The sequence below is a fragment of the Convolutriloba macropyga genome, chromosome 3 (genome assembly GCF_964194025.1).
Source record: "Convolutriloba macropyga chromosome 3, txConMacr16.3, whole genome shotgun sequence".
NCBI lineage: Eukaryota > Metazoa > Xenacoelomorpha > Acoela > Convolutidae > Convolutriloba > Convolutriloba macropyga.
Window position 1 is genome coordinate 53,125,451 of NC_134470.1, and position 20,341 is coordinate 53,145,791.

At 37.0% G+C, this 20,341-nt stretch overlaps 1 protein-coding gene across 2 annotated transcripts; it reads left to right on the plus strand.

The window, feature by feature from the left end:
* The first annotated feature begins 5,940 nt into the window (after window positions 1–5,940).
* LOC142336277 (tubulin alpha-1 chain-like) lies at window positions 5,941–10,953 on the plus strand. Of its 2 annotated transcripts, XM_075384979.1 has the most exons (5): window positions 5,941–6,274; window positions 8,024–8,195; window positions 8,707–9,437; window positions 10,018–10,491; window positions 10,658–10,953. In XM_075384979.1, the coding sequence occupies exons 1-4, from the start codon at window positions 6,272–6,274 to the stop codon at window positions 10,468–10,470; spliced, it is 1,359 nt and encodes a 452-aa protein (XP_075241094.1). In that variant the 5' UTR covers window positions 5,941–6,271; the 3' UTR covers window positions 10,471–10,491; window positions 10,658–10,953. The 2 variants fall into 2 exon arrangements, with proteins under 2 accessions (XP_075241094.1, XP_075241093.1); XM_075384978.1 differs by having other exon boundaries at window positions 5,942–6,274; window positions 10,018–10,953.
* Window positions 10,954–20,341: the final 9,388 nt, after the last annotated feature.

Genomic DNA, 20,341 nt, shown 5'->3' on the forward strand with positions numbered 1-20,341 from the left:
AGAATCAAACCCCAACTTCAAGTCAAAAAAGTAAAAACTCGGACAAAAAGTGAACAAGGGAAACACATGTTGCCTAACGTAAACTAAATATTTATGAAGTCTTCTCTGAACACATATAGTATGAAGATCGACCACTGTGTTGTATGTCATGACTTCTGAACACACGCTTATTCAAACATTATGGGCATTTTTTATCGGGCGGGTTATTTTTTATACAACTGCAAAGTGACCGAGCTGTTTTAGGCATAACTTTAGAAGACCGATCAATTCATCCAAAGTTTTGTAAAATCCACTTTAAAGTGTTAGTGTCGGCTGCATTTGGCGTAATAGTTGTATCTGTACACCCTGCGGAAAAACTACAGATCTCTAAATATGTCTGTTCATGCGTGCGTCTTTTCTATTTAGTCTACAATACACGAAACTGTCCGAAAATAGATATTTAGACGTACATTTTCATATATTGTGCGTATTCTTATAAACAATTTATTTTTTTCGGATTGAGAAAAATCTAGCATTTTTCTGGGGATATTTACTAAGAATTTTGAGTTTCAAATTTGTGCATCCATTTCAAAATGCTTGTGTAGATTCTTATGCAATTGTAGTTCCGAAAATTTAATGAATAGAAACTCTTTAGTTAAACTGTTTAGTTAATGAATAGAAACTGTTTAGTTCTTACCCTAAAGATATTTTGAAAAGCGAAGAAATTTTCCGTTTTGTTTGTTCAATTAGTTTTTCAATAGTCTTCAATTTTTTATAAGTCAAATACATTTACCGACTTCTATCACTTGGCAACTAAAAATAATTAACTGATGCCTTCTTGAGGCTGTTTATTATGTTTTAATGCCGATAATGTTTTAACATTCCCAGTCAGTAGTTTTCATTTTTTGATCTTTAAATAAAATATGCATCATTTTGCAATTAACGGCTATTCTGAACAATGTACTATTATCAATTTTCCTGAGAATGTGATTTGAAGAAGGAGCTATTTTGTAAGAACCGGTACTGTAAGCTTGGTAGTTGGCACCACGTAGGGAGTCAAACCCGAACTTCAAGTCAAAAAATTAAAAACCCGGATAACAGGTGAACAAGGGAGACACATGATACCTAACGTAAACTAAATATTTAAGAATTCTTCCCTGAACACATATAGTATGAACATCGACCACTGTGTTGTATGTCATGACTTCTGAACACACGCTTATTCAAACATTATGGGCATTTTTTATCGGGCGGGTTATTTTTTATACAACTGCAAAGTGACCGAGCTCTTTTAGGCATAACTTTAGAAGACCGATCAATTCATCCAATGTTTTGTAATATCCACTTTAGAGTGTTACTGTCGGCTGGATTTGGCGTAATAGTTGTGTCTGTACACCCTGCGGAAAAACTATAGATTTCTAAATATGTCTGTTCTTGCGTGCGACTTTTCTATTTAGTCTATCAATAAACGAAATTGTTTGAAAATAAGATATTTAGACGTACATTTTCATATATTGTGCGTTTTCTTAAAAACACGGAATTTTTTTCGGATTGAGAAGAATCTAGCATTTCTCTGGGTATATGTACAAAGAATTTTGTGTTTCAATTTTGTGCATCCATTTCAAAATGCTTGTGTAGATTCTTATGCAATTGTAGTTTTGATAATTTTAATGAATAGAAACTGTTTAGTTAAACTTTTTAGTTAATGAATAGAAACTGTTTAGTTCTTACCGTAAAGATATTTTGAAAAGCGAAGAAATTTTCCGTTTTTTTGTTCAATTAGTTTTTCAATAGTCTTCATTTTTTTATAAGTCAAATATGTTTACTGACTTCTATCACTTGGCAACTAAAAATTAACCGATGCTTTTATTTGGCAGTTTGTTTTGTTTTAATGCCGATTATGTTTTAATGTTTCCGGACAGTAGTTTTCATCTTTTGATCTGTTAACAAAATTGGCATCATTTTGCAATTCAGGACTTTACAGCACAATGTACTGTTCTCAATTTTCTTGAGAATGTGATTTGAAGAAAGAGCTATTCTTAAGAATTCTTTTGTAAGCTTGATAGTTGGTATGAGTTACGCACCACTAAGAGAATCAAACCCCAACTTCAAGTCAAAAGAAAAAATTGGAGAAGAGGTCAATAAGAGAGAAGATGCGACGTAACGTACACAAAAATGTTAAGGTAGAACTGTATTTAACACAAAAAGTAGGATAAAAAAGCAGCATTTCTTGCAAAATGGAATAACGCATGAGCAATGAAAACCCGGGACCCTAAGACACCTTGTGCGGGCAGCGAAATCCCAAGTAAACTCAATCGCCAACTGCGGCACCCTTCTATCTGGAACATCGACAAGCTTCCCGGTAATGGACCGCCTGATATGCAACTGACTTCGCTACAGTTTCAAACCAGCGCTATACAAAAAAACGAGAACCAAAACAACTTCAGCCTCTTACTGCTTCATGTTATCAAAGTATACAAATGGCGGTCCACTTGAGGCACCCGCCATCTGACAATAACCCTTGGCTCTCTGTTTCATGCTCTTCTCTGCGTGAATACTAATTTGGCCCCTATTCGATCTTTCTTCGAAAAGTTCCCAAATGACAAATGATCTTCGCATGCCAGTTTGGATGCCAAAAATGCTTCACAAAATGACAATAAATTGTCAAGAATTCAAACAGCAACACGCAAAGCATTTTAAAACTTATCAGATATTATTTGAAGCAATATATTTTAAACATTTCAAAAGTTTTCATAACATTGTTTTTTATTTTAATTTACCAGTACTTTGACAAAATTTGACCAAGTAAATTAGGCAACTCATATATCTAAAATCCAAACTCCTGTTTTCGGGTATTTTTGAATTTCGTTGCAGACACAGTGAAATTAATTTGGCGAAAGAAGGAACTGTTGTCATAATTGTTAATCATTTTGATTATTTTTTATGCATCACGAAACCCATTCACTAGGGTAATTTTGGAGAGTAAAAAGGTAGCAAAGTTAAATTCAATTTTTTCTTGGTTTTCGAGCACTTGGTTTTAGGAGACAGCGCGTAACTAGCAAACATTATGTCATTCTGACTGATAACAGAAGTGTCCAGCCAGCTGGGTTTCTAGCTTTCATTAGGCTCGCTCAATCTGTCTGTCTTGTAGCAAAACTTGGGACCGCAATCTTGTGCTGTCGCTTTAGGCTTAAATGAAACTCAAGCAAACCTTTGAAACTTCACCTCACCGATAGGAGGGCAGTACTCCTTAAATTACAAATTGAACTTTGTTTGTCCACGTATCATGAAGCAGCCCTCAATTTTCATAAATTTTTGGTCTTTCCTATTTTTACAATGCTCTCATTCACTCTAGCGATAAGTCTTTAAATATCACGAAAACTTATTTAAAACAGTGAAATAATTGTTTGCCTAAATTTTATTTAATTTTTTTGATTTCCTGTTATTTTTTCTTTGATTTTATCTCCAAATTTGAAAATATACATGGGTAATCTTTCTGATAAAAAATTAAGAGGAAAATAAAGAGTGGTCAACTTCTAAAAACTTTTTCCGAAAGAATTAATTGTTTCTGAAATTGAATTTCTTCTGTTTGACGAGAAGAGATAAACATAAATATTTTAGAAGCCAGAGATCAGAATTTGGAAACATTGACTCCTGTCAAATTACAAAAAGTTCGATGCTTTCTCTAAAAAAATTTCGGCTTGCTTATTTTTTAAATTTGTTTTTTTTTCTTTTCCTATATGTAATTACATTTAACTCAAACAAATTTAAGAGTTAAATTTTTTGAAAATAAATAGAACAAAAACATTTGGTGATATAAATTTCGTTTTCAATTGAAACATTTGCATTTAAATACATGGTAAATTAGCAGAAAAACATAAACACGTGAAAAATTACTTGAGTTTGTCATATTCTGTTGTTATCTGCCCCCTTCTTTGCTTTGACATCAATGTTTTTGATTTTCAAAAAGTCTTCAAATATCCGAGTAGTATTGCAAAAGAAAATTTTGAAAAAAGTATTGGACAACACTATCCTTTACGTATAACAATTCAATATCTTTTATAAATAGTTGTTACAATAGATAATTATAATTTGTTTCACAATACTGTCGCAAACTAAATAACGAAAAACCGCGAAGATGCAAAGATTTAAGTAGGTTTCAAAATTTTGTTAACAATTTTTTGTTGAGTGTCAATGTATATGAAATTATAAATTGCTCTGAAAAGAAGTTTGGATCAAATATTGTAGTTCTGTGTCTTTCTATGCAACATTAATTGGCGGGATTTTACTATTAAACGTCAAATTAAAAGCGAGCCAAAGATTGTTTCAATTTGTCCCGCAACTACTCAGAATTGCGAGATCGTGATCACTATTCGATGAAATATGCCGCCCTGGTGTTTTAGCTGCCTTCTACATTTGCAACAGCCGTATTTTTCTGATGGTCATTAGTAATGTTTTTTTTAAAATCATTAGATAATATTAATCAAATGAGAAATTAATTTATTAATCAGTAACACATAGCTTGATTCCTTTTCTAAATTCAGAAGAAACGTTTTTTTATTCGTTTAATTTGTTCACAAAGTGCGCAATTTTTTTGTTTTTCCAAATCTTAGAATTTCAGAACTTACTATGAAATTTTTTTATTTGTGATATTTAACCATGCAATAAGCTTTTTAGTACCAGCAAATAATTCAATTTCGACTCATAAATTTCTATTCCTAATACCCCAACTTCAGATGGAAAATTCCCTTTGACCAGACTATCCCATGTAATCTCTAGTGGCCTGAAAACCCGAGATTTCTGTCTGGTTGTGTTCCATTTTTGGGTTACACTTAGTCGCGAGTTCTCTGTTATCATTTCCCCCTTAGCTGAAGGGGCTTTCCGAGCTGGGCTATAGCCTAATTTTGAAGAACTTTTGTCCCCTGTTACGCTTTCTCATCTCTATGATTTGGGCTAAAAAATTCGACTCCATACAAAGCGGAATTTTCCCAACATTTGTAAGACTTCGTAAGGGGCTCTGTAGAATGCGGTTAAGTTGGTGGTATATTTTTAGACATATCAGCGAAAGGAAACGAAACTGAAATAAGTCCTTCCTGTTCAAATAGCAGAATTTGATTAAGTAGAAAAGCCGCTCCGAAAAAGGAAAGTTCATTTCAACCACTACGACGCGACGCATGCATTTGGTTTGTGATGTTACTACAAAATTAAATGTTCTTATGCCATGAAGCCATAAAAACTACAAAATGAGAAAATAGGCTGAAATATGTTCTAATTGACTTGTCTTAACTTTATAACTCAAAAGTCAGCCAGATTTAGTTTAATACTTGTGTACTTCACTAGGCAAAAGTTGTTGGTGCCGTGACGATTGTATGTGTCATCATATGTGAACAAGAATTATTTCAGCTACCAGCTACAGTAGGAAAGGAATGCAACATATTTTTTAACTTCTTTCACTCGAGTAACTCGTACTTACGTACCAACGAATGCACCTCCGCCGATAGTATTAATGTCACTACCCCCACCCCCCCCCCCCCCCACACACACACACACACACACACACACAGCTCGCATTTTATTTTAACAGACGACTATAACGCTGCGAATTGAATTACGCAGCAAAAATATATATAGTAACTATTCTATATCTTCACCATGAAGTAAGGAATCTATCAGCCACCGAAATCTGCTATGGTAAATGGAATTGTCAACATTTTAGTCATACAGTAGCCATAATAATGGGGGGGTATTCTGTTCGTTTTACTAGCAGTAGTAGCATCGTGGAAATTCTCAGGCCTCTATTTGCAAGTCAATATAACTCCTTCGTATCCGTCGTGTTTGATCAGCCATTTATTCCATTCAACTTGTTACACCAATCCCCCCTTTATTTTTCACACACACCAACAATCCCCCCCCCCCCCCCGGCAAGTCCCCTAAAGCGACTAGTATTACAACTACATGTTGCATACATTTACCTCGTTCGTTGCTACCATTTTCACTCTCTCAATTTTGCTCAGTTGTTCTATTTGTGTTCAATTCTAACGGTTGCCTCTACCGTTTCTATTCCATTCCCACCACTGAAACACCACTACTATACCACTACTCATACTACCACTGAATTCACACACTTTCTCTCTTCTCTCTCTAGCTACAGCAGCTATATCTGTGTCGATAATAGACCACTGTGCTCTACTTCCCATAGTACAGCATACAAATTCCAATTCACACATTGAATTCCATATTTCCTGCGTTCTGCAGATTTCTGTTGTCATAGTAACCACAAACAAACACAAAAATGGTGAGTTTTTTTCAATATTTTCTTGCAAAAAAACATTATTTTGCCAGAACTTAAATTGACCTTCAAAATTTCGAATTTCTGAAAATCCTGCTTGGTTGCTATGAGACAATAAAATGCTTTTCAATGACGTTTTGTGAGAGATTGAGTATATCGAATGTCAAGGCATTCTGAAAAAAAATGAAGTTAAAATTTTTTTAAATATTTAGATTATGAACAAAATACTTGAAATGGAGTAACTTCAGTTACCATAAAAGTGATCACTAAAGGTTACTGTAAATAACTATGAACAATCTCAGCATATTGAAAAATTTTTTGCTCTAGAAGCCTGCCTGGGCTTGAGTCTCAGAGCATTTCAGCGCTGAACCAGTACATTTCAAAAGTAAAAACATAATTCAGTTATGAAACATTGCATCTCCAGAATACTTTAAGTTTTTCGATGTCCAGTTTTTTTGCATTATGATCATATTGATCTCATAGTGTTCTCCCAGGCCACAGCTTATCCTGTATAGTCTGAAAAAAACTCATACCCCATTATAAAGTCTGAGCAGAATAAAATCATACTTTTGTAGCTTATAACTGGTAACTACTATAGTAGTATACACACTAGTTATACATCAGCTTGTTTGTAGGCAATTACCACAAAGTCCAATTAGCTTAGTGGTTACGACTTCCTACCCAAACTAGATATCACAAGTAACCACTCGGAAGTTCGAATCGCATTCAAAGCAATTCTGGAAAGTGGAAGTTACGCTGAGCTAATTTTTTTTTCATGAAGTAAGTTTTACTGAAAAATCAAGACTGGCCAATATAAATTGTGACATGATCAAAGTACTGGCCATTCTAAAAAACAGAATGTTTCTAAGCTGGTTCAGCCCTAACTTTTTGGGAAACAGCTTTCGTTCATCTTAATTTTATTATAAATAACCAATGTTTTTAAGATCAACTTCTGAGGGATCATAGACAAAATAATTTGTGAATGAAACTGCTCGGAAATAAGTTTTGTCTGTTTGATCAAATCTAGTAAATAATATAAACTCCAAAAATTTTTTATAGGTGACCTTCAGGAGCTTATGAAGGTTCAAAAAATGTTTGACAGTCAAACGAGCAACAACATGATCGTTTGGATGTCATCCGCTTCGAAACATTTGCTGCAACTTTTTGGGACTGACTTATCAATAGATTTTAACCATGCGAAAATGTCTAAAAATTGTCGGATGCTAGCGATGCTAGAACCTTCAGAGAGTAGCCAAATGTTCTCACGATAAGCTTGAAATAACTGGACTCTACTTGTTTAACGTAAACTTAGCTATAAAAATGAAGTTTCTGGCTACCAAGAATGAATATTACCACACGTTGCTATCACCATTGAGAAGGCAGGCGAGTTGTATATCAAAAGGGCAATAAGTATACTTTAAGGTGTTAGGATTTCTGTGAAATTCTAGAAATTCGGATTTTACAAAACGTTTTGTATAGTCCGCGCTTCTTCAGGCGCGTATAACCAAATAACTCAACAAAAATCTGCTAAGTTCAGCTGCCTTGTAGTTAAAACACCTGATTTTTTGTATCCTAATTTCTCTAAAAATTGTATCGCAACGTTTTTTAATCAGCTCTTGTAGCTGGTATAGCAGATTGCAATTTACTCTTACTGCTTACGCCTACCGATTGGACTACTTTTTGCCAATTTTTTCCATTACTATTGATATTTGATTTTGTTGCAATTTTTTTAAATTAAAAAACTGTGTATTTTAGCGTGAAGTTCTTTCTATCCATGTCGGCCAAGCAGGTGTGCAGATGGGGAATGCGTGTTGGGAGTTGTACTGCCTGGAACATGGAATCCAGGAGGATGGCCAGATGCCCAGTGACAAGTCTATCGGAGTGGGCGATGACTCATTCAACACATTCTTCAGCGAAACCGGATCAGGTAGATCGAATGAAAATTATTTCATCATTCTGTCATAAGCTTTAGATATTTTGGATTTTCTTCCTATTTTCTACAAGCTGCGAAACTGAGTCAGGTACATTGAATAACCAATTATTAACTCTATTAAAGTATTTCCGCAAAACACTGATCTCTCTATCAGGGCACAAACCATGCAAGGATTGTGAAAAAATAAAAGTAAATTTGAATGGGTAGTATGCATTATCAATGAATGGCTACTTGGAGATTTCGTCAGAATGAGCCAATTGACACAATAAAGTAAGAAGCAGTCCTATTTTTGCCCATTCGCCTGTTGTGTATAGACAATGATGATCGTCTCTGCGCAAAACTATGAACCTCAAAAACCAACTCAACTGAAACTTCTGATTCAACGCGAAGACCATCTCATGCACAAATCATTTTTTAGAGACTCACTTCTCTTGAAATTATAAATAATCGTTTTCTGGTGTGAACCGTTTCTCACTGTTTAGTTGAGTTGTTTATCCTTTACCAGGCAAGCACGTACCCAGGGCCATCTTTGTGGACTTGGAACCGAGTGTAGTTGACGAAGTCAGAACTGGCAAGTACCGACAGCTGTACCACCCAGAACAGCTTATCACTGGCAAGGAAGATGCCGCCAACAACTACGCACGAGGTCACTACACTGTAGGCAAGGAACTCATCGACACCGTCCTCGACAGGACCAGAAAACTGGCCGACCAGTGCACCGGACTTCAAGGATTCCTCGTTTTCCACTCATTCGGCGGAGGTACCGGATCTGGATTTACCTCCTTGTTGATGGAGCGTCTTTCTGTCGACTATGGAAAGAAGTCGAAACTGGAGTTCGCAGTGTACCCGGCACCACAGATCTCGACCGCTGTTGTGGAACCTTACAACTCGATCTTGACAACTCACACCACCCTTGAGCACTCGGACTGCGCCTTCATGGTAGACAATGAGGCAATCTACGACATCTGCCGAAGGAACCTCGACATTGACAGACCTTCGTACACCAACTTGAACCGACTGATTGGACAAATCGTGTCATCAATCACTGCTTCTTTGAGATTCGATGGTGCCTTGAATGTGGACTTGACTGAGTTCCAGACCAACTTGGTGCCCTACCCGAGGATCCACTTCCCTCTGGCGACGTATGCACCTGTGATCTCTGCTGAGAAGGCATACCATGAGCAGTTATCTGTGGCTGAGATTACCAACTCCTGCTTCGAGCCTTCAAACCAGATGGTAAGGAATAGCCTTCTATCATATTTGAAGATTCAAGAAACTCGACGTCTTGAAGGGTTTATCAAGATTAAATCATTTAAATCATTTGACGAAATATTCAAAACGTACCATTTGAAATCTGTAGCTAAAAGTTATCACAAATGAAGCACAAATGTTCCTGTTTCACCGCAGATTTTTCACTAGATGAGACACAGCAGAAGATATATATATATATATATATATATATATATATATATATATATATATATATATATATATATATATATATATATAAGTATGGTCATGTTAAGTATTGTGACAAATTATCTGAAAATTAATGAAATTTGATTTCATTTATTTCAATAAAAATCATGAGGTCCCTGAAATGAAAAATTTGCTGAAATAGAAGAGCTTCAAGTTTTTGGATCTTTTTTGAAGAAGTTAATAAATCAAACATAAATCAAAACATGCGTCTCACATTACCAATGGTTTCAAATAACGTTGATGCAATTCAATGACTTGCAATGATTCTATTGTTGTATAACAACCAACGGATAAACAAACTGAACGAACAAATTTATCAGTTGTTTTGCTTGTTAAGGTCAAATGTGATCCCCGACATGGAAAATACATGGCCTGTTGTCTTCTCTTCCGAGGAGATGTCGTTCCCAAAGATGTCAATGCTGCCATCGCCACCATCAAGACAAAGAGGACAATCCAGTTCGTAGACTGGTGCCCAACTGGCTTCAAGGTTGGCATCAACTACCAGCCACCCACTGTGGTTCCGGGTGGAGATCTGGCCAAGGTCCAGCGAGCGGTCTGCATGTTGAGCAACACCACCGCCATCGCCGAGGCTTGGGCTAGATTGGACCACAAGTTCGATCTGATGTATGCTAAGCGAGCATTTGTTCACTGGTATGTGGGAGAGGGAATGGAAGAGGGAGAGTTCTCCGAGGCCAGGGAGGATCTGGCTGCCCTGGAAAAAGATTACGAAGAGGTCGGAATTGACAGCACCGATGCTGATGAAAACGAGGCTCAAGAGGAGGAATACTAGGATGGAATTGACGGAATCAAAGTGGAGTTTTACTATTCATTAAGCCGTCTTGTCATTTAGACGATTTGCTCATAAGGGAATCAATAAACCAAAAATAGATTTCTACTGAGTATTTTGCCAAAATTCCTAATTGATAATCATGATTTGTTCATTAGTCAGGCGGCTTTCTGATTAGTAAAATTTACAGAAAACATGGACTTAATGCAAGCATTGCATGGTTCGACTATACATACTCTCCAAATTAAGACTGAACAACACTATAGTGAACAAAAGAGTAAATAAATTGTTTACACAATCCACGGACTATGAAATAAAGCTTCTCCATTAGTCATCACTGTGAACTGTTCTCCTGTTAATCCTGAACTGTTTGATGTAGTGTACTGTTCCCTACTACTGCTTCTAAATGGCATGAGTTAGTATTCATGGAATAATGTTCTATTGAATCAGCTATGGTATATGGAAAAAATATAGTTCGAATGTCAATTTCTTTTACATAACCTGAGCAAAGTTCAAAGCAAACCGTTCTAAAATAACGAAATAATAGACCTAGCTCACTCAGATAGAAATGAGAAAACAAAAATTTTCGGTTTTTTACCATAAGGACCAGCAAAATCATTTTAAAAAGTGACACACAAAATTATTCTCTTTTGTTCTCTTCTGCAACTTTAAAGCCAATCTGACGCAATTTTTTTCAAAAATATCGGCAATGGCAGTGTAATGTGATTTTTAAAAAATTGTGAGTAGCAAAAATCTTGCCATTGAAATGTAATTTTGCTGATAAAAATTCTCGGTGATTTCAACATCTTTCCTTAGACTAAGCAAAAGGTCATAATTCTAAATCTTAAGATATTATATTATTGAAAAATAAAAAAAATGGTTCTCAGAAGAATGCAAAAAATGTTTTTACATGCATCTCTTTGTGATAGAAAAAATGTGTTCAAATGACTTTCACAAAACCAGATTGTGTTTTAATAAAGGACGGTGTTCCTCCTGGAATAATTTTAGGGCCATTAATTTTCATACTTCATCTCAACTGTTCTAGTAAAACCGTAGAAAGGAATCGTATCTTTTTTAAATTTGCAAATAATACAGCAATTCTATGTAATGTAAAAAATGAAAAACAGTTATAGGTAACGCTTGAAAAATCTATTAAAAGAACAGACCAGTATTTGAACGAAATTTTAAACCAGGAACAAAACCGAGTTAATGGCTTGTAGAAATGAAAATTAGCATTTGCCGTCCTCTCTAAAAAGGCAATGCGTGGAACAATCTGATAAGTGCAGTTACTCAGATTTAACTATTAAATAAAAACTAACAGACCAATGTCGATTGGATAAATTTTTCAGTAAAACGGCAACAGTGATAAGAACCTTAACCTTGGTTTAACATCAAACAACTCTGAAAACGAGAACAAATATTAGCTAATCACTTTTGTTCAAAACTGTAAGTTGGTGGTTTTGTTTCCAAAATCTGACACTTCATCCAATTAATAGAATTAACAACCAGATAACTTTGGTCAAAAAATTTTGTGTTCTCGAAATCAAAAATGTTAATCACATGAATCTTCTTCTTGAGCCAAATTCTTTCAGTAGAACTCCAAAAACTAAAGGCCCGCAAACAGTTTTTTATCAAATATCCTACAGCAGAAAAAACGCTTTAATAAGCATTCAAATTAATATAATATCCGATAGATGTAAGTTACTTTACTCGTGCACTTTTGTAGCAGCAAAATTGTCGGTCAATATGGAGTAACTGTTGAATTATACTTTTTGGAACGGGAATAAAATACCAGATACATTCAGATCAGAAATGTCAAGGAGAAAATTTAAACAAAATATAGCAAAAGAAATTATTAAACGGCACGAAAGAGTTGGAATAGACAAAAACTATCACGACTCAAAAACTTTTTGATTTATATTATTTAACGACAACCAAACCTTAGCTTTTCTATTTTTGGAAGACAATAATGTTTTATTTATTAATTACCTTTATGCGTCCGTGAAAAGAAGCGTATTTCTAATTTACAAGTTTAAGTTTTGAAACAATCTGCCCCCAAGTTTAAAAAGAAATATTAGGAAATTTAAGTTGTGTAAAATTGTGTTACCATGGAATTAAAAATCATATTTGCCAATTTTTTTTGTTTGACACCACTGTAAATCTATTGTGTACTGTAAAATGGTTTACCTGAAGTTGTAAGGTTTTAACCAGAGCCAACAAGAAATTGCATATTCTCATAAAATTTACGTTAAAAATTAAAACACAGGCATTTGAATTAGTGGTTTAGGTTTTTAAGTTTGAGCAATGAATTGACTTAACATTTTTTAATGTCTTCTTAAATAAAATTCAAAGAGTTCTCTCCAAAGAAGGATTTCCACCTTAAATTTCCTCAAAAACCTTATAAGAAGATATTATAATTGAGTAATTTAAGGCAGAAGTTGTTTTTTTTCATTTTGAAACATGATATCTAATCGTTGAGATGTCCAAAATACAAACTATTTTTCATCCATTTGAACAAATTTGAATAACTCTTCGTCTCTTCAAATCTTCTTAAAAGGAATTTTTCAAATCCTTACTCCATTTTCTATTTCAGTTAGTGACTTTATAACGAAAAAAATGAACTGAAATTATTAATCAATTCCAGACGAAAAGATTCTGTATTCCTTTAAGTTTTTTATTGAACGCATACTGTTAACATTGAAATGGATTTTTGATAAAGGATGTGATGTGAACTTTAAAAACTACTTGTCTGTATCTAGAATGAGACGTCGAAAGTATTGTATAACGGAAAGGAGTAAGTTATGTGCACACTTCAAACTCTCTTGGGTATATCACAGTTTGTTTTTTTTTTCAATCAATTCATTAATCCAAAAAAGCAACCAACTTTGCCGATGTTACCGAGTAAATGAGCAACGCTATTTGAATAGAGCGAGAAATGAGTAATCTAATACGTCATATCTCCTAACCATTTAAATGCACACAAATTCTCTTCTAATATACGTAGAAAGCTCCGAAAAAGTTCGTTTAACATTATTTTCGTCGAGCCTACTAATATACTGAATCGATTGCGCTCCTTTTAGGCTTAATATTTTTATGTTTCGAAAACGTATTGGTGACCGATCTGAGCCGAAAATCAACTCAGACAAATACCTGCTAAAATGATCAAGCTAGATTTGCCTGTAAGTAAACGATGCTTTTCGCCGTGATAATGCTACGAAACAGATGCCGTAAGGTTTCGATATAATGTTTACGCCTTGATGTAAAGCGAGTATAGTTGGACAAAATAGATTGTACGTTTTGAATACAGTTGCCTCAGCGTTGTGATATAGAGTGCTTATATGAATTAACATTCCGGTAGTCTGATTATTGAGTTTTTATACATTTTATACAGCTACAATTTTGGTACCGCGACCCGGTCTACATTTTTGGTGCCGCAATATTTATGTTACCGCGAACCTACATTTCAGGTGCCGCTATATTTTTGGTACCGCTCCGTTTTCGAACCACCGTTTTGAATGAAAACCCCAACTCGTATTAACTTAAAACGGGTTGCCAGTCTGCAATGTCAGATTCCGATATGTGAACAATCAAAAAGCAAGTCTACTAAAGCAATGCCAAATCCTTTATGCCCCATCACTTTTCTATGGTTATAGCTGGAGAAACTTGACTACTACTTAACCCATTATTCGCTTTACTTTATAGATTGCCTTAGATAGGTTCTTACGCCGAAGTTCTCTCTCAGCACATGTTCACTATTCCTCGTTTATTTTTACAATCATCCACAAATTGCATTCCGCAGATTGGACAAGGGCAATGCCGAATAGCAGGAATTCAGACATAACATCTGCAAGTGTGCCTTCATCTGGACAATAATGATGTGTTCACACCTCAGTGGCAGTGCTATCAGTCCTATCCTAATTGATGCCCCAGATTGGACATTGGATGACACGTTTAAAAGTTCAGTTCTTCGCTGTTGCTACTTAGAAGAGAAGGGTTACTTCAACTAGCGGCACAAACAAAACTGTAAGACTCATCCAATAAAACAACATGTCTGATTGTCCTAAATTGATCAATAACCGGCAAATCTAGCTAACCCCTCCTAATTTGACTCATACTCATTTTTTTCGGATAATTTCCCCGGTTGCCGATAACCTACCCATCATAATTTTTTTGAGTTTAAAAACCCTGAGGCTTGGAGTTAGAGCAAAACTTCTGAAATCCACATATCTTTTTCCGCCAGATTGCAAAGAAAAGCAAGTAGTACTCTCTTGACAAGTCTCAGCGAAATAGAACATTTTTTAGAAAAGGGAGCTGAGAAACCTTTATATATACTTAGACTTGAAATATTACAAATCTTTTTCCGCCAGATTGTAAAGAAAAGCAAGTAGAACTATCCTGAAAAGACTCAGCGAAATACAATCTTTTTTGGAGAAGGGAGCTGAGAAACTTTTTAAGAGAAAAAAAAACCATCGATTTTGAAAATTTTTGGTCGAAAATTGGGAAATTCAGACAAATTGGTCCATTATGGCTACATAGCAAAAATATGACCTCAGATATGAGAAAAAAAAAGTGAGCACATAATGCTATATTGTTCAATTTTGAAAATCTTTGGTCAATTTTGAGGCAATTCAAAAAATTTAGAAAATCAATACCGAATATTGATAAATCGTACTTTCCAGCTTAAAATCGTCCAGTTTACTGGATTACCGTTCCGTAATCAAGAATTTGCAAAAAAATGACCAAAATTTGGAAAATTGGACAGATAATGGTGTGAGATATAAACTCACAACCTCCGGCTCAAAGAAAAAATTTTTGTCTTCTTATTATCTTCGTATCTCGTTTTCGTACCGTACCGTCCGCTTCTTTTTCTTTCCTTAACTTCCCTAGTCACAATTTCCGTTCTTTTTTCATCAACGTCGCTCTCCCAAAATTTTGTTTTTCGTTTTCGTTTCCAATCATTCCGTTTTTCTTTCATTCAGAGTTGTTTTTCTCCGCCTAATTTTTTCCTTCGATGTAGTATGTTATATGTGATGAAGTATGGTGTTGTTTTTGCTGTAGTATGTTAAGTATGCTAGTATACTGGTTTGTTGTTTAGGTCTTATAGCTTTCTAGGGTGTGAATTAAATATATTCTCGAGTTACGGCTGGGTTGTCCTTTGACTTTTTAACTCTACTAATTTACTAGCCCTTCTGTTGTAGTATATTGATTTTGCTGCTGTATGTTTGTGTGTACCTGTACGATTGCTAGTTGGTTTGGTCCTGTTGCCTTCTAGGGTGTGACTTAAGTTTATTCTGGAGTTACGGCTGGATTTTTTCGCGACTTTTCCAACTATCTTAGTCTACAAACACACTATTGTAGTTTATTAAATTTTGCTGTAGTTTGTTTAATAACATTAGTATGCTGATTGTTTGTTGCGGTTTGGATTTTGCTAGGATGTGACTTAAGTTTATTCTGGAGTTACGGTTAGTAAATTTCTCGACCTTTTCATCCTTTTAGTGTACTACTGCATTGTCGTAAAATAGTTTGTCGTTAAATTTGTCGTTATAGACCCATTATGAACTATATTAGATTGTCTTGCAGTAGCTTCTCTACTTCTTCTAGGGTGTGACTTAAGTTTGTTCTGGAGTTATGGCTAGGTTGTTTGCTTGAGTTTTGCTGTGGTCAACTAACATAGTTCTTTCCGAACTCATTTCCCGCCCGTTCTTTCCCATCGTCCCGCTTCGTTTGTTTTCCCACAAGTCCCGTTTCCGTTCCGTCGCGCATTGCTCGCTCGACCTCTCGTCTGTCCCGTTTCCGTCACGTCGCGCGTTGCTTGCTCGACTTTCCGTCCATAACGTCTCCGTTTCGTCGCGCCTTGCTCGCTCGACTTCCCGTGTGTCCTTTGCCTCCCTCCGCGTTGAGCGCATAGCGTTCAGTGCTCCACTTCTGTTTTTGTCGGGCACAGTGTGCTCGACGACCTTCTTTGCTCTTTGGGTGGTTTGTTTTACAGACTGTCTACAGTGTGCTGTGTCTGGTGTCTTTTGCGTTGGGTTTGTTTTGCGTTGATTTGATTTGTTTGGAGTGAGCGCATAGTAGATAACCGTGTGCTGTGGTAGTTTTGCTGGTATTTTGAAATAATAACATCATGATGTCTAATAGTCTTGATCAAAAAGTCAAAAAGTTGTACGCTGCCAGGTCAAAGCGTGAAGCTGAATTGCATGCTATACATGAAGATATTCTTCATTGTATAAATAGTCAAAGTAGGCGAGTGAAAGTTGAACGCCTAGTAACAAAGTGCAACGAAGCATTTATGACTGTTGTAGACAAAAATGAGGACCTGATTGCTTTTGCTGGGAAAACGGAGGATCCAAGTGCACTTGTTCCTTCATTAGTGTCTTACTTGGAGGCAATGACAACTAAGAACGACAAGATACTCGCTTCAGCAAGAAACTACATCAATTCTGCTGATGATAAAGTGAGTGAGTTCCAGGAACCAAGGGCTCCCATTCGTTCTAGACTTCCCTCACTGATGACTTCATCAAAAACATCTAGTCAGCAAAAACATGACTTTGTAATCGCTAAAATGAAGCGCAAAGAAATTGAAAAACAGAATGAGGCAGCCATTCGCCTTGCTAAACAGAAAAAACAAATGGAAATAGATGAACTGGAGGAAAACAACAGGAAACGGTTGGCAGAGGCAACTCTGCAAGAATTTGAATTGCTGGACGCCGTTTCTAAAGGTAGCCAATCTGAAACAACTGCAAGTGCTAGAAGCTCAATGAGATGTGAAAAGGTTGTCCAGGACTGGATCAACACCTCACTTGCTTTAAGTTTTAACAATGAGAAAACTAGTGAACCAGATGTTATGATTGACCCTCCAGAATGTCCTAGCCACAACAACGAAAAAACATTGGAAGATCAGAACACTGAAATTTCAAGGCATTCTATTCCAAAGAATTGTCGAGGCAATTACATTTTAAGCAATGAGACCTTACAGCAACTCGATCCTTATTATACTCCACCCGAAAACTTTTTGGCTGCTGCTAACACACAGGCGTTGTACCAGGCACACCTAAGGGCGCAAATAGATCAAACAGGCCAGCAAGGCGTGGCGCTTCCAACCATAACTAACCAAGGAACCGCGGATAGTCAGCCACCTTCTGTACACGCCCCAGGGGCTTCTTCCCCGCCCATTCAACAGCCCATTCCACCACAGACGTTCGCACCAAATGAAAATCAAAATAATGCATCCGAGTTTCTTCCACACGCACAATCCAGGGGACCTGTAACATCAAGTCTGCCGAAGAATAATTTGGCCCAGCGAATATGCTCCCGACAACAAATTAATTGTGTCCCCCGAGCACCAAATGCCACTCTTCCTCCTTTTCCGACAGAAAATCATCCAGCCCCCGCAATAAACGTTCCCTTGCACCCAAGCGCCCCACCAAGTCCAAACACACAACAGCACATATCCGAACCCGCTCATCATAATTCCCTTCCCATCCCGAACCCAGTATTTGCACATAACCTCACTGCTCCCATTCCACACGCCCCTTTGATCAATCAGCCACCCGCTCACAACAATTTTCAAATTAATACTAGCCAAGTACACAAAGTCGTACGTTCGGTTGCTCCTCATTTCCCTAATATGCCCAATATCCCTCTTGGCCAAAACTTTGTGCCAAATATGAGCCATTGGCGTTTTCCACAGCACAGACCGTCTTTAGTCAACCGTCAACCAAGACGCTACCACCGTAAATAATGTTGCTCCAAATGTACAGGCACACATCGCACCATCAGTTACTAATTTTCCACAACAAATATATTCGAATTCACATTTTTTGGTTGATATGCAATCGCCATCCGGCACACATCAGGAAAACCCGATTGCAACTACAAGTAATTTTGTACCTGGTCTGGCCACTCCGGTTTTTCAGCCAACATACCCTTATGTTGGGCCCACTCAGTTGAGTTGGAGTGGTCCGCAGGTGTCTGCACCTGCTCCTCCGATACCAGACAATGCGTCATTGGTTAGGGAACTGGCTGATGCGATAACAAGTAAGAAAAACGACCCTTTGCCTGAGTGGAAACTTGCTGAGTTTAATGGCGACCCATTAAAGTGGCATGAGTGGTATGGTCAGTTCAAAAGCGCGATTGACTCGCAATCGCTCACTGATGACGTTAAATTGACATACCTTAAGACACTCGTCACCGGTAAAGCAAAGATTGCAATCGTCGAGTTTGCTTACTGTGGTTTAATGTACAAGGATGCACTAAGGACTTTAGAACGTAAATTTGGCCAGCCACAGGCAGTCGTAAGTGCACATTTGGATAAACCTGCGATAACAAGTAAGAAAAACGACCCTTTGCCTGAGTGGAAACTTGCTGAGTTTAATGGCGACCCATTAAAGTGGCATGAGTGGTATGGTCAATTCAAAAGCGCGATTGACTCGCAATCGCTCACTGATGACGTTAATTTGACATACCTTAAGACACTCGTCACCGGTAAAGCAAAGATTGCAATCGCCGAGTTTGCTTACTGTGGTTTAATGTACAAGGATGCACTAAGGACTTTAGAACGTAAATTTGGCCAGCCACAGGCAGTCGTAAGTGCACATTTGGATAAACTAAGCAACTTTCCGCCTCTTAAAATGCACAATAGTGATAACATCATAAACTATTCTGCAGCAATATCCAGCCTCGTTGGGGTTTTGAAGTCACTATCATATGATGCTGACTTGAAGAGCGCTTCCCTACTTAACCAAGCAGTACAAAAGTTACCACCAAACATGAAAGAGTCATGGTCGCTCTTTACGGTTAAGAAGCACTGGGTTAAGCCTACCCTCCTTGACTTTAACGACTGGCTTAAAGAAAAGGCTGAGGCCCACGATCTTATGAAACAAAGCGCAACCAAGGCAAGGCCTGAAGATAACAGCACTTCAGTAACCAAGACCAAAACAGCTTCAAAAGTGTTTGCATCAAATTCGCAACAAAGGGAAACAAAGAAGCAAATGCCATCTGCTTCCACAAACACTTTCTGTCGATGCATTGTATGCAAAGGTAACCACCGGCAATGGGAATGTCGAGTTTTCAAGGAAAAAACTCCAACCCAGAGAGCTAAGTTGGTGAAGTTGGTGGCGGATAATAAACTTTGCTTTTCGTGCTGACGTGATAAGCAAACGTTCCGCCAGTGCCCTCAGCCAAGAAAGTGCCAAGCAGAGGGTTGTAATAGTTCGCACAACTCACTATTGCATGGAGCAGATAGGATTTTCCCAACAAAACAGTCTACAAATCCCAATACTATCCAGTCTTCTGGCAACACAGGTCAAAGTAAAGCAACTACTAGTCAACAACCGTCTAATAAGACCACAACAAGGTCATCTGTTACTGATGTTAAGGGGCTCCTTCAGGTAAAGGAATTGCAGTTGGTCAATTCGTCCGGTTTAGATACCAAGGCTTTAGTTTTGTGTGATACCGCCTGCAGTAACTCTTGGGTGGCCGGTAGTCTCGCAAATAGACTCGGTTTGCACGGTAAAGCACTAAAGCTAACTGTCAAGGTAATATTACCGAAGAAGTAGTTGACACTAGGATTGTTGAAGTTACTGTGAAACAAAGAGAACATCAAGATTTCGAACCATATACCATCAACCCTTTCGTTAAAGAGAGTCTGAACGTCGGCTCTGATATAAATAATGTACAGGCCCTGCAAGAGACTTACCCACACTTAGCAGTTCTTGATCTCGTGACATATTCCTATAAAGACATTGAGATGATACTCGGACAAGATGTCTATCACGCCATCCGCCCGTTAGAATACTTCTCTGCCGATGAGAAGCGTTCACCCGTTGCCGTACGATTACCCATAGGTTGGGTCTTAAGCGGTCCGTTACCATCA